The sequence below is a fragment of the Ceratotherium simum genome, chromosome 40 (assembly GCF_057802395.1).
Source record: "Ceratotherium simum simum isolate JZ-2026a chromosome 40, ASM5780239v1, whole genome shotgun sequence".
Classification (NCBI taxonomy): domain Eukaryota; kingdom Metazoa; phylum Chordata; class Mammalia; order Perissodactyla; family Rhinocerotidae; genus Ceratotherium; species Ceratotherium simum.
The window spans coordinates 11,775,041-11,796,437 of record NC_141939.1 but is presented as its reverse complement, the minus strand read 5'-3'; the positions used below and the strand labels follow the sequence as shown (position 1 = coordinate 11,796,437).

Sequence of the window (21,397 nt, the reverse complement as noted above, 5' to 3'; positions counted from 1 at the left end):
ACTCTCGAGATATTGAACTATTTGCTGGAACCCTTCTCTTTTGCTTAACCTTTTAGAAAGTTACACTGACTCTCTGGACCCTACCATCCCAAGTCACTACCATGAGGTGTCAGCGTATTCTCTGGTTTCTAAACAAAACAACCGTTTCATAGTGTATTCGAGAAACTGAGGGACACTGCTGAGAGAGCCCATACCCGCTACTCTTCTTTCAGATTGGAGTTCAAGTTTTCACCAAGAGGCCTTTGACCGAACAGCAGAAGGATAGTTTTAATCCGGAAGATGTTATCACCTGCCTTAAGAAATACCCTAAAGCTCTTGTGAAGTATCTGGAGCACCTGGTTGTGGACAGGAGCCTGCAGGTGAGGCCTTCAGAGCTTAGGCTGAGGGTGCGGCTGCGGGCTCCCGTCGTCACTGAGAGATGGGATTCGACTATGCATCTGTTGGTGGACGGCACTAATGTCGTGTTACATGTTCCCCTAGGGTTCGGGCTTTACTTGTTGATGGTCTGGGGGAGCTGGAGGTTTGTGAAAGAGACCAGAGGAATAAGTCGCTTGTTCTTGCCCTCCATCTCATGTCCACTCAGCTTATTCTGTTTCTTCTCTGTTCCTGCCTTGTTATTCTTCTTCAAGGAACTGAGAAAAGCTACCCGTTTCTGGAGAATACTTAAATCCTGTGGCCCTTACTTCTCAAAATAAGAAGTTACCCTTTTATATTTTTCCCACTGATTTTAAATTCACCTTCTCTGTTTGGTGGTTTCGGAGAGGTTTTCGATCACGGGTGTGTTGTGTTAATTTTCCTTGAGCCTCTGCCCCCGCGCAGCTCAGCACAATCCGGTCTCGAGAGCACTGCTGACCGGGCATCCCCAGCGTCCCTCTCGCCAACGCTGTCTGTCTGCTCGGATGCCCTTTCCTGCAGAAGGAAGAGTACCACACGCGCTTAGCTCTCCTCTACCTGGACGAGGTGCTGCGACAGGGGCCCGGCGCCAGCGGCAAGGGTGCAGAAGTGACTGAGACACAGGCGAAGCTACGACACCTGCTCCAGAAATCCGACTTGTACCGAGTCCACTTTCTGCTAGGTGAGGAGGCTCTCGGGGTCTCTGCGCGGATCAGCTCCACCGAGGCCCCCAGGAGGGGGAAGCAGAGGTGAAGGCTCTGCATGGCTCCGTGTTTTGAGTCCATGGGGGGATTCCTTGAGCCTCTTTTGGCATAAAGTCAGCCTTCCTGGAGGGTGGGGCAAAGCTTCTCATGCCTCCACCCCCTAGAAATGGACGTTGGCCCTTTAACTGATGACACAAAAGCTGCCCTGGAGGGTGTGGGAGTCTGCATGTCTGTTGAGCATACCTTCATTTAACTTTCCTTGTTTGACTTTGAAGCATTGGAATCAGAGTTCCTTCTGGTGACTCCAGCGTTTGATCCAGGCTTTGCTAGCCGGCACTGCCCAGAGCAGCCCACTCACGGACTGCCCAAGGCTCAGAGCCAGAGGGGGGCAGTGCCGGTGTCTTGGAGGGGAGTGTGGTTTTCGTTTCCTCGGGATGCAGAGACCGCGGTTTCTGTAGTGTGTAAAGAGCCACAAAACAGCATGGTGCTCACACCTGGTAGAATTCACTTGTCTCTTGCTGTATGTGACATGATAGAATTTCTAGATTTGTTCTGACTGGGATTAGTAACAAATTTCTCTTCAGCAGCATTTGACACCATTTTTGACCATTAACTACAGTTGATTCTCATTATTCTCAGTAGTTATGTTCTGGAAAGTCACCGCAGACACTGAGTTAGTGAATCCTGAACCACTGCTCTTAGAGGAAGTACAGGGTTAGGTTCCCATGAGCCTCTGGTCACAACATTTCCTCAACCGATCCATACCTAACCTTGTTTTATGAGTGTTTCTGTTTAAGGATACCTTATTTAATGTGTATTGTTGACTCATTAACGCTGAACTCACAGGCCTGTAACTCAGGCCTGAAGGAAGCTCATCTAACACACATTTTCTCTGTAAGGCACATCCCAGCCTCCTTGTGCATAGAAACACTGGGCAACACTTCAGCACTGCGCTTGGTGCCATTTTAAACGGTGAAATCACCAACAAAAAGCACAAAAATGCAAAAACCGTGGCGCGCAGTATACCATGAAGAGGACATTTGTTTACAGGAGAGCTGCAGCAAGGACGCAGGGCATGGCCTTGTTGACCTCAGCTGGGAACATGCGTGTCAGGCCGCTCACATTTTTTGCCACTCTGTGCATGTCCGCAAACGACCACAAAAGCACCAGGAGTATTGATTTTGGGGTTACAGATAAATTTTGGTGAGTAGGTGAATTCGCAAATACAGAATCTGTGAATAATGAGAATTGACTGTATATGGTGGGCATGGGTCAAAACTGAGCATGATTAAGATACTAATTTCCATAATACCCTATGAAGCAAGCCCTATTTTTAAATTATTTTTGTTATTATTTTTTTTAATGTATTTGTTTTTAATGCAGTTGTTTATTTGAAGGTCTGTACTGTTTAATTTTTTTTTTTTTTTTTTTTTGGTGAGAAAGATTGTCCCTGAGCTAACATCTGTGCCAGTCTTCCTCTATTTTGTATGTGGGATGCAGCCAAAGCATAGCTTGAGGAGCGATGTGTATGTCCATGCCCAGGATCCGAACCCACGAACCCAGAGCTGCCGAAGCAGAGCACGTGCACTTAATTAACAACTATGCCACCAGGCTGCTCCTATTATTATTTTTACAGGAGAGTAAATTGAAGCTTAGAGAAGTTCTCCAACTTGCCCCAGGTCACACAGCTCGTGAGCAGTAGCTCCAGAACACTAGCTGGGGTTGATACGTCACCTGAACAGCACTTGCCCCCGGGCTGATGTGCAGGTGCCATGCTTGTCAGCCACACTGGTCTCTCACAGCTGCTGTCCATTCTGATTGTTGGTGCCCATGCTATACTGGTCGCTCAACATTTTTACTATCATCCCTGACTTATTCCATACTTCATGCTTCACAAATCCCCTTCTAAAAATCTCCTGCTGGTCGTGAGTTGGTGATCAGTGTTCTCATCCAGCTACCGTTTTTGAACATGTGTCGTGTGTGGGACACTGCACCAAGCTTATAAGGGTGGATGTAACTTGGTTCTTGTCTTCAGTTTAACGAGAATGCAGATAAGGGCTGATAGACACTCTGTGCAAGGCCGAGGGAGCAACGAGCCGTGCGCTGGGGTGGAGGGGCAGGGAGAGCCTCCCAGAGGAGGTCCTGTTTGAGCAGTCATAAAGGATAAATCTGGGCTTGCAGGGAAAACTGGGGAGCTTGTAGGAAATGGGGCGTCCCCCAAGGCACTGTGGATGAGCACTGGAAACTCAGAGACATACTCTGTCCCCTTGCTAGTCAGGTGACTTGGGGGGTATAGTCTTGGCATGTTGCGATAAGGGTTCCTGTCCAGCCTACCCACTCGGGGTGGCTATGAGAATCAAATATAAATGAGAAGATGGGTGTGAAAAGTGTAGATCACTACAGTGACCTTTTCTTCACCCTCTTTGCACCTCTGCTTGTGCCTTAAGTGTGGTAGCCACTTAGTAATTATTTGCTGACATTCTTTGGGAGGATGATGGTGATGCGCGTTGCAGCCTGTGTGTTTAGTGCTGTAGGTGACCTGTGTGGTGGAGCCAGCCCTTTGCTCCAGGACTAGTGGTGTCTGCCGTGTACATCAGGCCTGAGCGTAGCCAACTTTAAATGCAGAATGCCTATAAATTGAGAATTAACCTTGGCCCCTGAAATAGGAGTTGTCCTCGGAATATCCCTTCACATTAGGAAGAGAAAGTAAGATCTCTTCCTATTTTACAGAGTGATGGAAAGCAAAGGGCCTCTACCAGTGAGAGACAGCCCACGAAGGGCAGCCCGGGTCAGAACTAAGGCTCCCTTTGGTGCTCTCATTTTACTTATGACCTGGAAACTGAAATTGCAGAAGAAACAAAAGGAGATCTTTAGAATGATGTAGATACGGATTTTTAACAATATGAAGCCATATTCCTTCCCATGAAATATATTTTAAATTGAAATAAAGGAGTTCGCCACACTTTTGGGGGTGGTGGTATAGTCTGGATTCAAGTGAATATAGTGCCTTTCTGCTTTAGTTAAAAGGTCCCATACTGGAAAAATAGGAATAATGGTGGATGAGTTGGAGGCCTGCAACTGTGACACTCACTGTTTCCCTGGGGCCTTCTGACATCATGGGTCATTTGTTTTATTCATCGTTAGACTGAGATCTGGCTCTCCTTGTAAGTTGAGTCTGGCTTCGGTGTTGCTAACACCCAGATTGGAAGCATGAGAATACAAGAGCACCCACTCTTCATCGTCTCGGGGGCGGTCTTTAGCAGGGTCTAGGCAGCTGGGTTTGGTTTGCCCTGTCTTAGGCTACAAGCACCAGGCTGTGGCCTTGGATTGGCAGGCCGAGTGGCTCAGGCCCTGCCTGTTTCTACCTTGTGGATTCCGCCCAACAGATAGAATCCAGGGCGCCGGCCTTCCCATGGAGAGCGCCATCCTGCACGGGAAGCTGGAGGAGCACGAGAAAGCCCTGCGCATCCTGGTGCACGAGCTGAGGGACTTCTCGGCGGCTGAGGACTACTGCCTGTGGCGCTCCGAGGGCAGGGACCCGCCCTACCGGCAGCGGCTTTTCCACACGCTGCTGGCCATTTACCTCGGCCCCGGGCCCTCCGCGCACGAGCTGACCGTGGCTGCCGTGGACCTCCTGAACCACCGTGCCGCCGAATTTGACGCCGCCCAGGTTCTGCAGCTGCTGCCCGGCAGCTGGTCAGTGCAGCTCCTCTGCCCATTCCTGATGGGGGCCATGAGGGACAGTGTCCACACCAGGAGGACAACGCAGGTGGCTCTTGGCCTGGCCAAGTCTGAAAACTTAATCTACAAATACGACAAGGTGAGAGCCTGGCCCTTCTAGGCAAGCCAGCCTCCTGACCAGTCGATGTTTTATTTGAGGTAGATTTTACCTGTGGAAATATTCTGTGTCAGTTTTTCTCTCCACCACTTCAGCACGTCAAATGTGTGATTCTACTCATAGGAAAACAGAGATCATGTGAGCAGAGGCAGAGGCTAGGCTGGCAGGGGGAACGTTGGTGTCGTTTTCCTCCCCTTCTAGACCCCGGTGTTCAAGAGAGCATGTGGGAAGGCTAGCACTTACCTATGGCGTACATACTGTGTGCCAGGCACGGATCTACACTTTACATCATGATATCATTTCATCAGCACAACAGTTTTATGCAGCATCTACCATTATATCTCCGTTTCACAGAGGAGGAAAGTGAGGCACAGAGAAGTCGCCCAATAAATGGAGGAGCGCAGATGCGAGTTCCAGGCCAATTCAGAGCTCCACGTTCTTGGTCACTGTATTAGGCAGCTCGGGCTGCTATAACAAATACCATAGACTGAGTGATTTAAACAACAGACGTTGATTTCTCACAGTTCTAGAGTCTGGAATTTCAAGATCAAGGTGCCAGCAGATTCGGTACCTGGTGCCTGGTGAGGACTCTCTTCCTGGCTTGTAGACAGCCCCTTTCTCTCTGTGTCCTCACATGGCAGAGAGAGAGCGAGCTCTGGTCTCTCTTCCTCTTCTTATAACGGCCCTAATCCCATCCTGGGAGCCCTACCCTCCTGACCTCACCTTAATCACCTCCCAAGGCCCCACCTCCGAAGCGTTGGGAATTAGGCTTCAACGTACAAATTTGAGGGGGGACACAAACATTCAGTCCATAACAGTCCCCAGGCTCACTCCCTTCTGGAGACTTCTCTCTTGTGAGGCCTGTATTCCATGCGGCTGGTGGAGCGATCTTTCCAAAGCAGGAATCCGATGTGTTCCTCCCACTTAGAAGCCTTCGGTGACTCCTCCGTGGAGGAATCGAGGCCTGGAAGATTAAGTCACCTCCTTTGGCCTGTCTCTGTCCATCTCTCGCTGCTTGTCTGGATGCGTGGAGCCTCCCCACGTGACGTGTTGTTTCATACATATGGCCTTTGTCCCGGCCCTGCCCTCTGCCTGAGATATTCTTACCTTTTCCTTTTGTGCCTGGTGAATGCCTCCTTGAAACCCAGCCTAAGTGTTTTTCCTTTGTGAAACCTTCATATCCCTTTAAGCAGACTAACCATCTCTTTTGCCTACTCCTGTACTGTGTGCATGCATTCGTAATGGTCTCCCTTTACTGTTGGACTTTGGTTCTTTGAGAGCAGGGAACTTCATTTATTTATCTCAGTATTCCTAGAGCCCAGCCTGGCATCTGGAAGGCATTTAGTAAATGTTTGTTGAATGACTGATGAAATTAATGAGTACAGAGTGAATTCACTAAGTTGCTATTCAATCCTGCCAATAGGCTGACTTGCCTGTGTTGACACAAATGAATTGTGAAGAAAGGCTTTTTAACTTCCAAAACTCAAGTCCTATGTGTGGGACAGGGAGCAATGGAATCACAGCTCAGTTTTCTTAGTTACCTTTAAAGAAACGAAATTCTTTCCTAGGACCTGGCAGAAATGTGCCAGTAATCAGCCATATGGCTTGACTAAGTCTCTGTTTGTACCTTACTTTTTTTGTTTGCAAATGAGAGGACCAGGGAATTGGATGATTTACACTGTCTTATTCGGCTCTCACATCACATGACTTTATAACAGGCCTTGTTAAACGTGCCGGCGCTCAGGGAACGTGAGGGAGAGTCCTGGTTGGAAAGGCCTTGGCCACACAAGCAGCAGGCTACTTTTGTGAGATAAGAAACCGGTTTTACAATTTTTTTTTTACTTTTCAATTTACTAAGGATGTTTTTGTTTATTTTCACTGCTAATATTCTATGTCAACAAGTGGATGGTAAAGCAGTCCTCATCCATGATAATAATCCGTGGGCTAATACGTATCAACTCTGAAAACCTGACGTAGCTTTATGTGAGAGACCCACAGTCTTTATTTCTTTTTGCAGATGAAGTTGAAAGGAAGCTCAGTTCTGCTTTCAGACAAAAACCTCTGCCAGATGTGCCAAAATCCCTTTTGTGAGCCCGTGTTTGTTAGGTACCCAAATGGAGGTCTCGTCCACACCCACTGCGCTGCCGGCAGACACACGAACCCCAGCTCCCCCAGCCCTGGCGCCCGGACTTGAAGAGGCCCACCCGAGGGCACGAGGGGGACCCTGAGTTCATGACCAGGCCTGCTGGGTGCAGAGAGCAGAAAGCCACTGCACTTGTGTCAGCCAAGACAGAGGGATGACATCTGGGTGCTGGGGAGCCTCAGTCAGTGTGAAACAGGGCCTCTCCGCTGCTGACCACTCTGCTTTGAATGGAAATGGAAACCCCGGAAACAGAGACTGCGAGACTGCACCGTCCAGGTACACAGTAGTCCACAACAGATGTCTGCTTTGAAAGATGAGCCTTCCCTGTGCAACCCAGACAAACTGGGCCCCCAGCCCCACTCCCCGATCTTTAAACACGCATTTGCACGGGAAACATTTGCTTCAGGGCGGCAGAGAGGTGAAACCCCATCTCGGCCAGGCGAGTGGCCGGGACACAGAGCCCTGTGGCAGGTGGGTTTCACGTGATGCGCCTTCCCTTCCCGTGTAAGTGCGTTCTCCGTCCACAAGGCACAGCAGCTGGGGTCCTGTCTGTTTCTCGAGATTACCTCGGGGGCTCTGCCTTTGCTCTTGGAAATAGCTGACCTTAGGGAAGTGTTTGTGTTCCTTCCTGCTTCCCGTCTGGCTCTCAACCCCTGAAAGATTCTGCCTTGTTTACCCAAGCTCTCCCTTTTGGGTAAATTCGTATGCTTCTGGCTGCCTAGCAAGTGAAGACCTGTCAGAAACTGGTAAAGCTCGAAGAGAGAAGCTGCGTGCCCATCTTAGATGACAGCGGACAGGAAACCAGGGCGGGTGAGGGCCCAGTGTATGTTCCTTTACTGTCGCCTCATCTGCTTACTTGAAACTCCATGATTAACACGTTTGACTAAAAATTTTTATTCGAAGTTATATCATCTTTGTAGTTTTTCTCTTGTTTAGAAATTCCCCTGTCATATTGGTTAGGGACATTTTTTCTTGTTAACGTACCTCCTGTTGAATACTCGGGAAATTAAAAGGGAAATATTGTGAGCACAAACGGAGCGTATTTTCAGGGGAGGTCGGTTTTAGCCTCACACTCTCAGCAGGGCGGACAGTGGTGACAGCTGCCTTTGCACGTGACAGAGACGCCATCTTTCCTGGCGGCTGCTTCTGCACACCCTGCGGGGAAGTCCAGTCGGGCTGCCTTACCTGCCAGCACTTGACACGCCTGCTCTGAGGTTTCCTGAACACACAGGAAAAATGCCTCCTGTTCACCACGGACTGGGAATTCAGTGTGTTTCTGTTTGACATCTCTGAGAAACTGAAGCTAGTGTTGCTTCACTGCCCTCTTTTGAATTTCTTCATTGTGCATATTGATTCTATTAGGAACTAACAATCAAGACACTGTATCCCCTGCAGTAACGCTTGGAAAACAAGTATCAGCGTCTGTGTGTGACAGGAGAGGACCCTGCACTGTCAGCCCAAGCCCCGGGACGGGGAGGGGGAGGAAGAAGAGCTCATTCCCCATTCTTTAAAAAATGTTTTCCTGAGCTAATAATGGTCAGTATTCATTTTCGTTTTGTGATTCTAAGGGGGCAAAGAAAGTGAAGGCATCCATGCATTCTTTCCTAACTGTGTCTCGATTATCTAAAGAATAAATGATGAAGAAGTTCTTGTAACTCAGCCACACGCTGTGTACATTGGTGTGAATTCAAAGCCCAGGCGTGAGTTTCACCCTGTGGATGACTGTTACGGAATGGTCGTGTTGCTATGTACGTTATCATTACAACTTATGAGTTTGCATTTATTCCTTGAAGAATGAGTTATGCAATATTGCACTTTTAAAAGCACTGTTCCTCTGTACACAAAATGGGTGAAATCTTGAAAAAGACTTGTGATTGCTCATTCCTAACTTGGGGACACTAGTCTCTTTTTTCTCTGAACACTGATCAATATTTTGAAATGTTTGTTAATCCTCTAGAATAATGAGAATTCAAGTTGAACTGTTTTCCATCTCTACCGAATCCCAGCACGGGCAGAATTCTATGACACTGTGCAGAATTGCCTCCTGTGTTAAAAACCATGCCTTTCTCTAACTCCCACAAGGTCCTTTTCTCAAATCATATTTTTAAAAGAAATACATGGTTCTTTCTAAGGCCTGCTGTTTTGTGATTGTGCCGTTGAATAGAGCAATTAGAACCATCACTCAGCCCTTTTTTCCCTCGTTAGGTTCCGTGTAACCATTCTAGTTAAAACAGCATGAACTGAACTCGGCTGACATTAATATTCTGTGGGCAATACTATTTAATTTTATGAACTGTTTGTCTTCTGTTGCCTATCAAGTATTAATGTGGGAGTGTGGTGTAGGCTGTGGAGCCCCGGGCCTGAGCGCAGAGCTAGAGAGCCCGTGCCGGTGGGCTTGGGTATGTGGGCGTCCTTCAGGAGTGCAGGGAGCGCGGGCGGCCCCGGGGCGCGCCATCAATCCATGCCTGTCACACCATGGGGGTAGCTGTTGCATTTTTCTCTCTCCTGTGGAAACCTTTGTCCTTGCAACTTTATCCTTCGCCCCTGGCTGGGTCCCAGATAACCAAGATGTACAAATGTAAACTTGTTGATTTTATTAAAATTCTTTTAATTCTTGGTTCCTTCTGTAATTTTTTTTAAATAAAAACTATCTTGGTGACATGACGGTTTCCACTCTCATGATCCCTAGCCTGAAGAGTTCTAGAACCTAGTCATCTGGACCTGGCGACTCCTCCCAGCACCTGCAGAGGACTTACGGTGGCACTCCTTAAATTCTTTGTTAGTCCTTTGCTGAATTTTAAATGATCCACTTCTGAATTTATCTCCCACATATTCTGAAGGCGCTCCTTGACGTGTGTTGCCTTCCGATTAATCGTGCCCTGAGAACTTGAGCAAAGGAGATTTCTGGTTATTTCTTACATGATTTGCCCTTTAGCCAAGTGCTCCTAAATAAGCCTTGGATTTCTAACCCTGAATATATTCAAGGAATATAACTTTTTTTTAATCTCACCTTTTAAATTTTAATTCGTCCCTTAGAACCTTGCTTATGGCTGTCTTTGAGAAATCCTGTTGAGTGAGTTTCACGGCACTTCCCGGGTTCATTGTCTCCCTCGGGGTGCTGGACTGGCCCTGAGGCAAGGGTGCTAACACAGCGGGCAGCCCCTGACTCTGCTCTCCCTGTTCTGCATTCGGTGGGCTGGTAAATTCTGAATATGTGTGGGTGATAGTGGAGGTGAGGTGTCATGAGTCATCTGTGTGTCAAGTTGAAGAAACTGAGGCCCAGGTTGCTGGCGTGATTCTCTTGGCATTTGAGTCCCCCACGCCAGAGCTAGAGTCCCCACCCCCAGGCTTCCCAACTGGTGCTTCCACCACAAATGAAAGAGAAAAACAAGAAACCAACCCAGGGCGGGCTGTACTTAAGCAGAAAATCACAAAGTATCAACTTGACTCTCCTTTTCTCATTCCTATACCACTGGTATCCCATGGTTCATTAGCATATTAGAGATTAACAGGGGGTGCTTGGGTTTACAGGCCTGACTAGAAAGGAAGAAGTGGTGTACTCACACTGCCTGGGAGAAGAATACAGGCCAAGTGGCTGCGAGAGAAAAGAGTGTAAATTGATGAACTGAAGGTGTCTGTTGGTGGAGGCAGAGACTGGCGCCTGACTCAGGTAAATGGGCTGTGACTTGTGTGAGGAGTAATTAGATATTAACTGACACCCCATTTGCTCTTAGCAGATCTGTCAAGCTTAGCGTTTGAAATGAAAATGTACAAGAATCCAGACCATATGGACCAGAGGCCCTTTCACCTTTGCGAAAAAGCTAAATGGCTGGAGCACCATCTAAAAGCTTGTTAATACCTTGTTCAGAGATAAGCACGGAATTAATGAAGCCTAGGGAAGGGAAACAAATAGCTATAATACAATCTGCAGTCCAGAGTCGTAAATTAGTTAAACGAGGCACATGGCAAGAAGGGATTAGACAGCAACACTTACAACTCAACAGGCTGAGTGTGACTTGCAAAGTAAAATGTTACCACTAGATTCGGGAAAAGCTGGGTCTCGGGCACACTCAACTGTGGTCCTGCAAGTCTCGTCCCCTGGACCTTGGTGGTGTCATCCATAGACTTGAGGTGGAGCTGGGTGGTATCTGAGAACCCTTCCAGCATTGACCCTCTGTTCCAAGTGTGGGAAATCAGGGCAAAGTAGTGGGTATGGTCCAGCCTTTGAAACCAAATGCCGCCCTATAGGATCTCGGATCTCAGGATAGCACCCAGCACAGGAACTCTTCTGCAGCGTCCCCGAGGAGGTGTCTGAGCACGCCCACAATCTCGCTGCATTGTTGTAATTAGTGGAAAAGTGTCTCTCTGTAGCCCACACACGCTGGTTCAGGAGTCGGTCTACATGCCCTTTTCAATAGCTGGCTTTCAGACGCCCCTTTCCTCCAGTGTCTTCCAGTCTTGGCTAAGAATCCCTTTGCCTTTCCTCATGTGCTCTGGCTTCCACAGTCCTTCACCATTATGGTCATCTTTCTCTAGAGAATGTTTTCCATTCATCTCATTTGAAATACCAGTTTTTCCATTTCCAATTCCGTTGGTTTCCGACTAAGCCAAGGAGGCAGATTCCAACCTAATCTCAATAGGAATGTGAGCTTCCACGACACAGCACACTGCACCACTGCTGCTCGTCGGACTGACTCATCCCAGCCTCTACCTCTGTCTTATCACCCACATGTGTATGATTTACCCAGAGCAGCTGGTGTGCACACTAGAGCTAGGGTACTCCGGCTGCCACCCCCCCGCCTCCTCTGCAGTCAGCACCTTACAGGAAAACCCCCACCTCTGTTTCTAAATTGTTTTTCAGTACACTGCACATTTACAGGCAACTGTTGACTTAAGCTTGTAAATAAATATAACTGAAATGTTAAACTTTTCCTGTCTTGAGAATTAAGGAGAGCATTTCCCCAGTTGTTCTTTATACTTCCAAAGGTATTAGATTTCTTTGATTTCAGTTAATTTGTTTGCTTTATATGAGTAAACATGGTCAGAAACTCAATTTTCTATCCAAAAAGGACAGTTTACCGTATTACTAGTATGGCTATATTTAATACATTTTCCACATATGTTAGTCTTCTAGTCATTATCATGGATTTTTTTATTGTGGTAAAATACACGTAACATAAAACATACCATTTTAACCATTCTTCAGTGTAGAGTTCAGTGGCCTTAAGTACATTCACAGTGTTGTGCAACCATCACCACCATCCATCTCCAGAACTTTTTCATCTTTCCAAAAGGTGAAACTCTATACCGATTAAACAACAACTCCCCATCACCCTCTCCCCAGCCCCTGGCAACCACCATTCTACTTTCTGTCTCTATGACTGTGACTGCTCTAGGTAGCTTTATAGTGGAATCACACAGTATTTGTCTTTTTGTGACTGGCTTATCTCACTTAGCATAATATGCTCAAGGTTCATCCATGTTGTAGTATGTGTCAGAATTTCCTTCCTTTTTAAGGCTGAATAATATTCCATTGCATGGTTTTAAAATAGTGTAGTTCCCCAAAGTGTGTATACCAGACGATTTGCTTATATGTATTTTATATAACATTAGCATTGCTATTTTATGTATTCTCATCAACCTGTAAACTCTAACCCTATGGCAGCCATCTAGAAGTCATCCATTTATTGTCCTAATCTCTTCCATTGGGTTAAAACAGACCAACAAACAAAGCTCACAAATGGTCTAATGCAGGTCCTTGAAAATGGGTTAAAATCAGCACAAGGCAAGACACAAAGATTTCCCCATCATGATGTGACTCTTGGACATCTGCAAGGATCTGCAGAAAGCTCATTCAGAACCCAGGGCCAGCCTTACCTATAACAGGAAGTGACCAGAGCCGGGGCAGCTGCCCCGGGGCCCGGAGTGCGTGGCTGAGCATCTGGGGGGTGCCCCTCCGTGGGGGGCCTCCTGGCGAAGGTGTGCACGTTTTCTATCACTTCTCCAACCTAGCGTCTTTCAGGAAGGGAAGGAGGTATGCCTGTCCTCAAAGCCCTGGTCATGCCCCTGCTTAGGCGGCCACTCCAGTTATTAGGGCTCCAGTTCCTGCCTCAAGGTGGTCACTAAATGGCATTACGGGAGTGCCGACAGCCTGATGAAGCTGAACGCAGGGTAGGAAGGGGGCATTCTCCTCTCTCTCCTGGGAGAGCAAGAAAGTGACTCAGCAGGCAGTATTGACAGCATTGTGTGTGTGTGTGTCTGGATCTGGGATCATGAGGGCCGGTCGTCACCACTTCTTCCAAAGATGGGAATCCAGGAAGCAGTGCCACGGTGAGTTAGAACCGGCCTGTTTTCCTTCCTCCTTCCTCCACCGCTGTGAGGAGTCTTGGTGCTGGGCATTTCTAACATGTTTCCACACCTTTGCTGCAGACCTGGTTCCTGGGGAACACACAGCAAAGGTTATCTAATTACAGGTGGAACGTTGGATGGCCTGACACATCAAATGTGTGAGCATTCTGTAACCCTTCATCATCTCTGCCCCCGGAACTGTAATTTCACGCAACTGAAGGCTGGAAACTTGCAGGGGCTGTGCCAATTTCCTATTTGTGCTAAATTTGCACCTACTGGCGTAATTTTCAGATATCTTGTGTTTATACAAATACTAGAAAATGAGCTGCTTCCTAGCAGCCGACAGAGAAGGTCAGCCACTCCCAACCTGCCATGGCTGTGCCAGGATGGGCATCCAGTGGGCCAGGAGGCCGGAAGGCTCTCTCTACGCAGCAACTGTCTGGGGCTGTCCTCTGTGGGGAGTGGCCATGTTCCCTCCCAGCCGGTCACAGCCTCGGTCACCTGCTCCAAGTTTACTGTCATGTTCGTGCAACTGCAGAAACAGAGCTGACCTTGCCACAGAGGGAGGCAGCTGAGGGGCTAAAGGACTCACGTTACCAAGAGCTGTACTTAATGCTAAGGGGGCGGTTTTCCTTTTTCAAGTCATGCATTCATTTATTCAATTATTCATTCCTTCCACAAGTATATGTTGGAAGACTGCTATGTGCCAGGCACTGTACTAAGTTCTGTGGATAAAATGGTGAAAAAGACACATCTAGTCTCTGCCCTGCTGGAGCTCACCATGGAGATGATTGCAACACAGTGGGACAAATGCCAAGGGTAGGCAGTGCAGGTAAGCCAGAAGCAGAGGAGAAGCCCTGCGTGGGAAAGAAAGTGCTCCGGGCAGAGGGAACAGCGGGGCCAGGCCTGGAGGTGACAGGGGTTCTGGCCCCTTGGAAATGGAGAGAAAGTTGTTCGGTTTGGCTGAAGCTTGCGAAGTAGGCAGAGGATGGTGGCAGATGAGGCTTATGCTGAGGCTTCATCCGGCTTCTCAGCAGACGAAAATGCAAGCATTTGAGCTGTAGAAATACAGCAGTCCCACGACCCAAGGGCAACCGCTGCCAACGTTTCCATCTAGTATTTTGCTCATTCGTCTTGGTCTTTATGTAGTTTTTAATGACATGGGAAAGGACCCCCCCCCACACACACACACACAGAAAAGGGCAGAGTACAAAATGTTTCAGCCAGTTTATTTGGAGAATCCTTTGTTTTAAAATATAGCAGTATTAATAGAAAATTAAGCCCAACAAATCAGGAGATGATAGCTATTGAAAAAATAGTTTTCGTTCTCCCAGATCCCAAGAGGAGGGGACACACCATGCCACGGGGCCACATGAGGTAGCACCAGGGTCAGTCAGGAGGCTGAAGGAAGGGGCATAAGAGTCTTTATTGTGGTTTCTGTAGGAAGGAACGGCTGAGGCAGGTAAGCAGGCTGAGGATTGGCTAGCTTGAATGATTTCAGCAGGCTCCGGGGCACAGGGGCTGTCTCTGGTTGTCTGGTACCTGGTTCTGGGGTGATTAGGGCAGGGAGATGGAGGCAGTGGGGATGTGGGCTCTGGATTGGTTGGTTTGTATCTGAGACGTGTGCTGGCAGGCATGTGGTTTACTCTCTAGGAGTTAGCTAGCCCGGGGAGGGGCAGTCCCTCCAGGGTCAGCAAGGCCCCTGATGTCAATGCATTAGAACACAGAAAATAAAAGACATGATCCATACGTCCTTTTGATCAGATCACTGGGGCAGCCACAATTGTATTCTACTGTACTTCTCAGGACAGAGAATTGAACATCAAAAATATAATATACTTCTTACAGCAGGGTAGGAAAGTTTGCCTCAGATGAGCATAGGGTGATAAATGGGACATAGGATGGTCTGGAAACCCTTTGTAGGTCAGCCCGCCAGCCAGCCAGACTTCTGCTGTGTTCAAAGGGTTTCTTGAGTCTGGGTCATTCAAGTTGGCCTGTAATTGCCTCGAATAGCCCTTTCAGCCCAAATTGGTTTCTGGAGGGGTGTAAAATACCTTTAATAGTTATTTCTTGTACACTTTTCTATATATAATTAGTGAATATATATTAATAGCAAAACTACAAAACTATAAAGCTCTTGGATAATGCCTCCTCAATCAATGGCTGTATTTTTTCTCACCCCAGTACCTTCATGCCCCAATTCATAGTCCAGCTGTGGCCCAGAAGAACCTGGGCCCAGCCTGTTAGTGGAGGGCCCATTGGTGGCTGGTGGGAAGTGCTTCATGACCTATCCAAACAGTTTCCCAAGATTTTGATAGTTCTCAAGCACAGCTGGTGAAAGAATAAATTGCCACAAACTTTCTGTAAAAAACATTTTATTGTTGCATGAAAAGCCACTCATTTCACTTTTAGAACTTTATTTTAGGAAAACAATCAGTGGCTAGGCAAAGAAATTTATGCCAGGAATGTTCGTTACAACATTTTTTTAAAATAGTGAAAAATAGAAAAAACCTGAAAAACAGGGAGTACTTAAATAAGTTAGCTTGTGGTGCATCCACACAATGGAAGACTTCCAGCCATCAGAAATCACTTCAAAACATGAAAAGAAAAAAAACCCAAAAATCTAGGCTACACAGTTGTGGTGTGGTATAGTATGAACTGAATTTTGCAAAGGAAAATATACATTTTTTTATGTATAATAACACTAAAAAATCTTTAATTTTCTTTATGCTTCTGGGTAAAAAAAATCCAATAAACATATTAATTGTTATGTTTTTATTTCTACAAGCGGTAAATTACCTCTATAATTGAAAAAAATTATAATATTTTTAAAACTTTTCTTAGGACAAGGGAATTTATTCATAAGGATGGAAAATACACCATTCTTTTACAGAATCTAGATCTAAACTCTAATATATTAGTGTCACCTCATGTCTAGTTAAGGGCTTAGCCATATCTGCTTATCTCATTGTTTGAGAAGAAGGAAAGATCTGAGGAAACAGAGGAGGGGGCCAGGTAATGGAGAGGACCTGTAGGCAGAAAGAGCTCACGTGAGGTGGAGCACAGACTTAGATTCTACGTGACGAAAAGCTTGTGGGACACTGGCACTGTGGAGAATGGGGAAGCAACCAGGGGCACTCATCTGGGCCTGGCTGGAGAGAAACCCACAAGAGTCCCCAACCACCTGTGCAGGTTGCAAGTGGATGCGTTCAACAGCCCCAGAGCTCCCAGAGATGGGGAAGCACTTTCCGAGTAGCCTAGTCAACTGCTTCCCGGGAGCCCAGCAAATCCCAGAGGGAATGGGAAGTCGTGGGAAGAAGCCTCCTGTGTCCCATGGTGTTTCTCCTTCACCTCTGTTCATGCTTTGAAAGCAAATTAAGCTTTCCATTTTTCCATATGGATGTTTTAAATTATTCAGTCATGTTTGTCTTTTGTGGTGAGGCTAGTGACCCTCTCTTTATGGTTTAATAAAACATTCGAAGTCTTCCTGACACCACAGCGAAAGCCTGTAACGAGGGAATATGGCAGCAGCATTTCAATGAGGGAGGAAACGAGAAAGATGGTCCCCACAAGGACAGTTAATAAGGAGCAGCAAACCTGTCTTTTAAAAAATGCTTCTGAATACGAGCTTGGCTACTTTTTCCTCGACTGGAATGCTTGGCAACAATGCCAGAGGCAGCAGGAGAGCGCACAGAGGAGATGGAACATGCAGATTCAGCACAAGGAATTTGTTCTTATTGCCCAGGCCTTGGGGATCTTTAGGCGTTTACCTGAGTACCTCAGGTGGCTGAACTTGCATATTAGTGCCCTCAGATTCTTGATTGCAGAAGGTAAGGTTCTGGTTGCATCTAAGTGTTTCTTATACAGATAAGTTCTTTCTGTTCCTATCAGACTAATTAGGAAAATCTATCTGAGCTACAGCCACTCTTGGTTCCCTCTCTGAGCCGGGCAATCTTGGGCACCTGTCTTGTTCCTACGCCACCTTGCTCCTCCAAGATGAAAGGCAAGAGAGCAGAAGGTAAATTGGAACTGTCTGCCACAGTAGCCTCAGACGCCTGCCAAGATAACGCACACAAATGCGCGCACATGCACACACACCATGCCTTTGCATTCAAACAGCCTTTTATTTTTACAGAATCCAGATGCTAACCTCCCAGGTAGGGTCCCCAAACCCTCCCTTCCCTTGACTAGTTAAATTGCCGGGGCCTGGCCCGAGCCCCCTCCCACACTCGGTTGTGGTCCACCTTGCCATCGGCAACCAGTCTCCACTCTCAACAGGCAAAGCTTTGAAATTACCCTCTTGCCTTTAACATAATGAAATCTTAGGTAGAGTTGGTCTCAATTACTGTTGATTGTTGTTTTAAATAGCAATTTTTTTTTCTTATCTTAAAGGAAAAATTCATCCCTTTGTGGCTGCAAATTTTCAAACAGTTTAGCTTTCATGTCTCCCTTCTTTTGTGTCTAAAAGATTAAATGTGGTGACTTTATCTCCTTAGGACAGGTATAGACGGGTGCAGTTTCTGTATCTGGATGTGAGGTAAAGAGAGAAGCAAACATCTTGGGTTGATGTGATAGAGATGTGTCTGTTTCACAATGAGCAAAGTCTCCCTTGTAAAATTTGTACTTAAGACTTCAGAATTTGTGTGTGTGCTAGGATCTCTTGTTTTTCAAAATCATGGTGTTTTAGCAGAGACCACTGGGAATCACCACATCCTTCTCCTCTCCTTCCACGTTAAGAAAGCTATAGCTGGGCACCTGGCCTTCCAACTAGGGACTCCCTTTCCCAGCCTCCTTTGCAGCTGGGTGTGGTCATGTGACTCAGCTCCCGACCCTGGAAGACCAAGAGAGTGTGAGTTTGTCTTCTCCCACTGCTCCTCCATACTCTTTCCCTCCTCAGGAGCTGGAGCACAGACCTGGCTGCAGCCCACACTGACCACAAAGATGAGGACAATGCCCCAGGGGTTAATGGGAGACTGGATGGAAGGAACCTGAGCCCTGAACAACCGCATGAGCAAAGAGCCCACCTAGCTGCCCTGGACCTTAATGAGAGGGAAACAAGGCTGTTTTTTCAAGCCACTTTGGTGTTGGGTCTGTTTGTTATAGCAGCCTTAGCTTTTTACCCTAATCCACATTCCTTTCTCCCTCCTGCCTCCCTGCATTCCCAATTATGCTACTCAGCTCTCTGCAGACTTCAGAACTGCCCTCAGAACAGCGAGATGGGCACATTCCATTGTTTATCCAGGCATGGGAATGGGGTTACACCCTCCCATCCATCCTATCCCCTGGCAGCCCTGTGAGGCCAACTTACAGCCCAGGGAGAGTTTCCAATGGAATTAAGTGGTGCAATTCAGGCCATCGTGAATTTTGCTCCTTAAAGTCAAATCCATGCTCCTGGCTTCAGTGGGTGTTGTATTCTTGTCAACTGAACCCTGAAATCTTATGACCACACGAGGATGAGGAAATGGACTGAACAGCCAGTTTCTGAAACACATTTCTACCCTTGCCCAACAAGGACAAACCCTGGCCATAAAGCAAGTTGACAGGACAACTGTAATCATTATTGACACTGTATATTCAGCTTCCACCGTGGACCAGGCATTGGGCTAGATCCTTTATATACCTTATTTCACTTATTCTTCACGGGGCCCTCTGGCTGGGAGTAATTCCACCGTTTAGGAGATGAGAAAGCCGGGGCTCAAAAATGCTCCCTGACTTCCCGGCATCACACAGAGAGCAAGGCGGCCCTGGGGTTTGGACTGCCCATTCTGGACCACATGCCCTGTCTGCACCACTGCCCGTGCATTTTCACAGGAGCAGAAACCTGGGTGCTGGGCATTCCTGAGCCTTCAGGGGCTCTGGAGGCAGGGCTGCCGACTGCTCAAGCAAGGTGACAAGGGTAATGTCGGAAATACTTAACATAGTGGGGTTTTCAGTCCAAAAAAAGCGTGTGCTGTCAATCATGTTGGGGAAAAGACACTCAGGGCTCCGAATAGCAAAGTAGGAATTGATCTCGATTTGTGTTGCTCATCTCGGTTGTCAGAACAGTTGGTTCCTAGAGAACCCTTGCTTTTATTTCACTCCAACGGCAGGGATCAAGATTCCAGATGAAAAGGTGGTGGATTTTCACGGGTAGTCTGAATTAGGATGACACTTCTGAGCCTTACTCGTGTCTTATTTTCTGAGGCTAGGCTCTCCCAAGGAGCCGGGCCTGGCCTCCATGACAGCCATTACCACAGTCACCTCCCGTGGCCCCACAGAAACAATTCAGGTGCCCAGGGTTTGAGTGAACCCTGGGGCTAAAGAGAAGGTGAAAACAAGACCCCGTATCTGCGTAGTATCTTAGGAAAGCCAAGTTCATCAAAGGGTCAAGGATGCCGAGAGAATTCTGAAGGTGGCAAACAGAGTCAGAGGTGAAGACTAACTGGCTGGAGTTACTTAGTGGGGCCGTGATTAAAAATAAAATCGGGGCACCCCAGTTGTGACCCCCATTGTTAAACAGTCTCCTGGTTGTCATCTTACCGTTAACGTCCTTCGTGAGTCATCCCAGCTTGGTTAGTAACTTTAAGGTCCTAGACTTCCTGAAGTTGTCTTATCTTAGGAGGTGCCGGACTCCAGATTCTTGGCTTACTGTTCATGGTCTTGGTGCTAATTTTGGCAAGAACAGAGGCTTATACACTGAAAGAGCAATAATATTTTATTTAAAATATATACAAAATTATTACTTTAAAACATATATATTACAGTCCAACATACATCAAAGAACACTGATTGATGTGAATTTTGGTACCTTCATTCATTCAATTTGTGATTTCTCTTTTGCTCAAGGCTCTTGAAGAACATTAAGGGGAGGGCGCCCAGTGGCCTGGTCCCGTTGGTGGTCTGGCTGTGCTGTTGGACACCACTGAGGCCATGCAGCTCTGCCTCGTGGGTTTGAAGGCAAACCCTGGCCTTGCTGGGTGCGCTGGGGACACAGAATTGACAGGACCCACGTCAATCAATCCCACACCAATTGCCCACCCTCAGTCTCTCTGTCATGTCTGGGTGTAAAAGGAGGGGGGAGTTGGTGAGAAAAGGTGTCAAATATTTTCTTGACAAACTCTTTCTTCCCTAGGCTTAGACTAATGTAAATGACATTCACTCTCTCTCCGGCCTCCGTCACCATCTGTACCCCGGGGAGAGAGCATGAAAATGGAGAGCTGGCCTCTTACTACAACCTTGGAAAGGAAATGAGAGGAGAAATACAAAGGGAGCTTCTGTGCTCTTAGGCGGAATTTGGGTTACGATTATCCTGAGATAAGTTGGACGACTGCTTTTGGGCGCAGCCCACGCCTTAGTCATCACTATGTCCCCACAGTGCCTTGCATTCAGTAGGCACTTAACAAATGCTGATTGCATGGATAAAGAAACGAATGCAGGGTATCTGGTGACTACAAGTAGAAAACATATACGTTCTAGAATCGGAGTGTTTGAGAGATGACAGGAACGTTGGAGATCATCTAGACCTGCTTCCTCGCTTGGCAAATGGGGAAACTGAGGCCCAGAGCATGAAGTGACACGAACAAGTTCACATGACTAGTTCCTGATAGAGTTAGACTTGGAATCAGATTTTCTGAATTTCTCCTTAAATTTCTGACTCCCTTCACATCTGAAACTGTAGAGAGAGCTCAATGGACTCAGTGGCGGGCCCTGAATTCAGGAATATCATCCCCCAACCTCCGAAGCTCCCGGTGGTCGGGGTGGCCCTGGCAGCGCGGCCGTACGTGCGGCACAAGCAGCAAGGTCCCCCTGGGCAGCTCCGTCCCGCTCCCAGCCCTGCCCAGCTCGGAGGACCAGGGGCCAGGTAGGCAGCCCAGACGGCAGCAGTCAAATTCCCAGATCTGAACGAGGTAGGAGGAACACAGGGCTCGGTGAGAGCTCCCCAGCCTGCCGGCTGTTTATTATGCCCCCTGCTGCGACTCACAAGGACTTCAG

General features: G+C 47.4%; 1 protein-coding gene across 1 annotated transcript in view; it reads left to right on the top strand.

Moving 5' to 3' along the window:
• TGFBRAP1 (transforming growth factor beta receptor associated protein 1) overlaps nucleotides 1-9,696 on the top strand; it is a 65,305-nt gene extending 55,609 nt beyond the window's left edge. The window contains exons 9-12 of the mRNA XM_087426309.1: nucleotides 213-359; nucleotides 916-1,075; nucleotides 4,484-4,917; nucleotides 6,953-9,696. Coding sequence (XP_087282435.1) covers nucleotides 213-359; nucleotides 916-1,075; nucleotides 4,484-4,917; nucleotides 6,953-7,129 — 918 coding nt within the window. The 3' untranslated portion in view covers nucleotides 7,130-9,696. The remainder of the gene's footprint in view (nucleotides 1-212; nucleotides 360-915; nucleotides 1,076-4,483; nucleotides 4,918-6,952) is intronic.
• The last annotated feature ends 11,701 nt before the right edge of the window (nucleotides 9,697-21,397 follow it).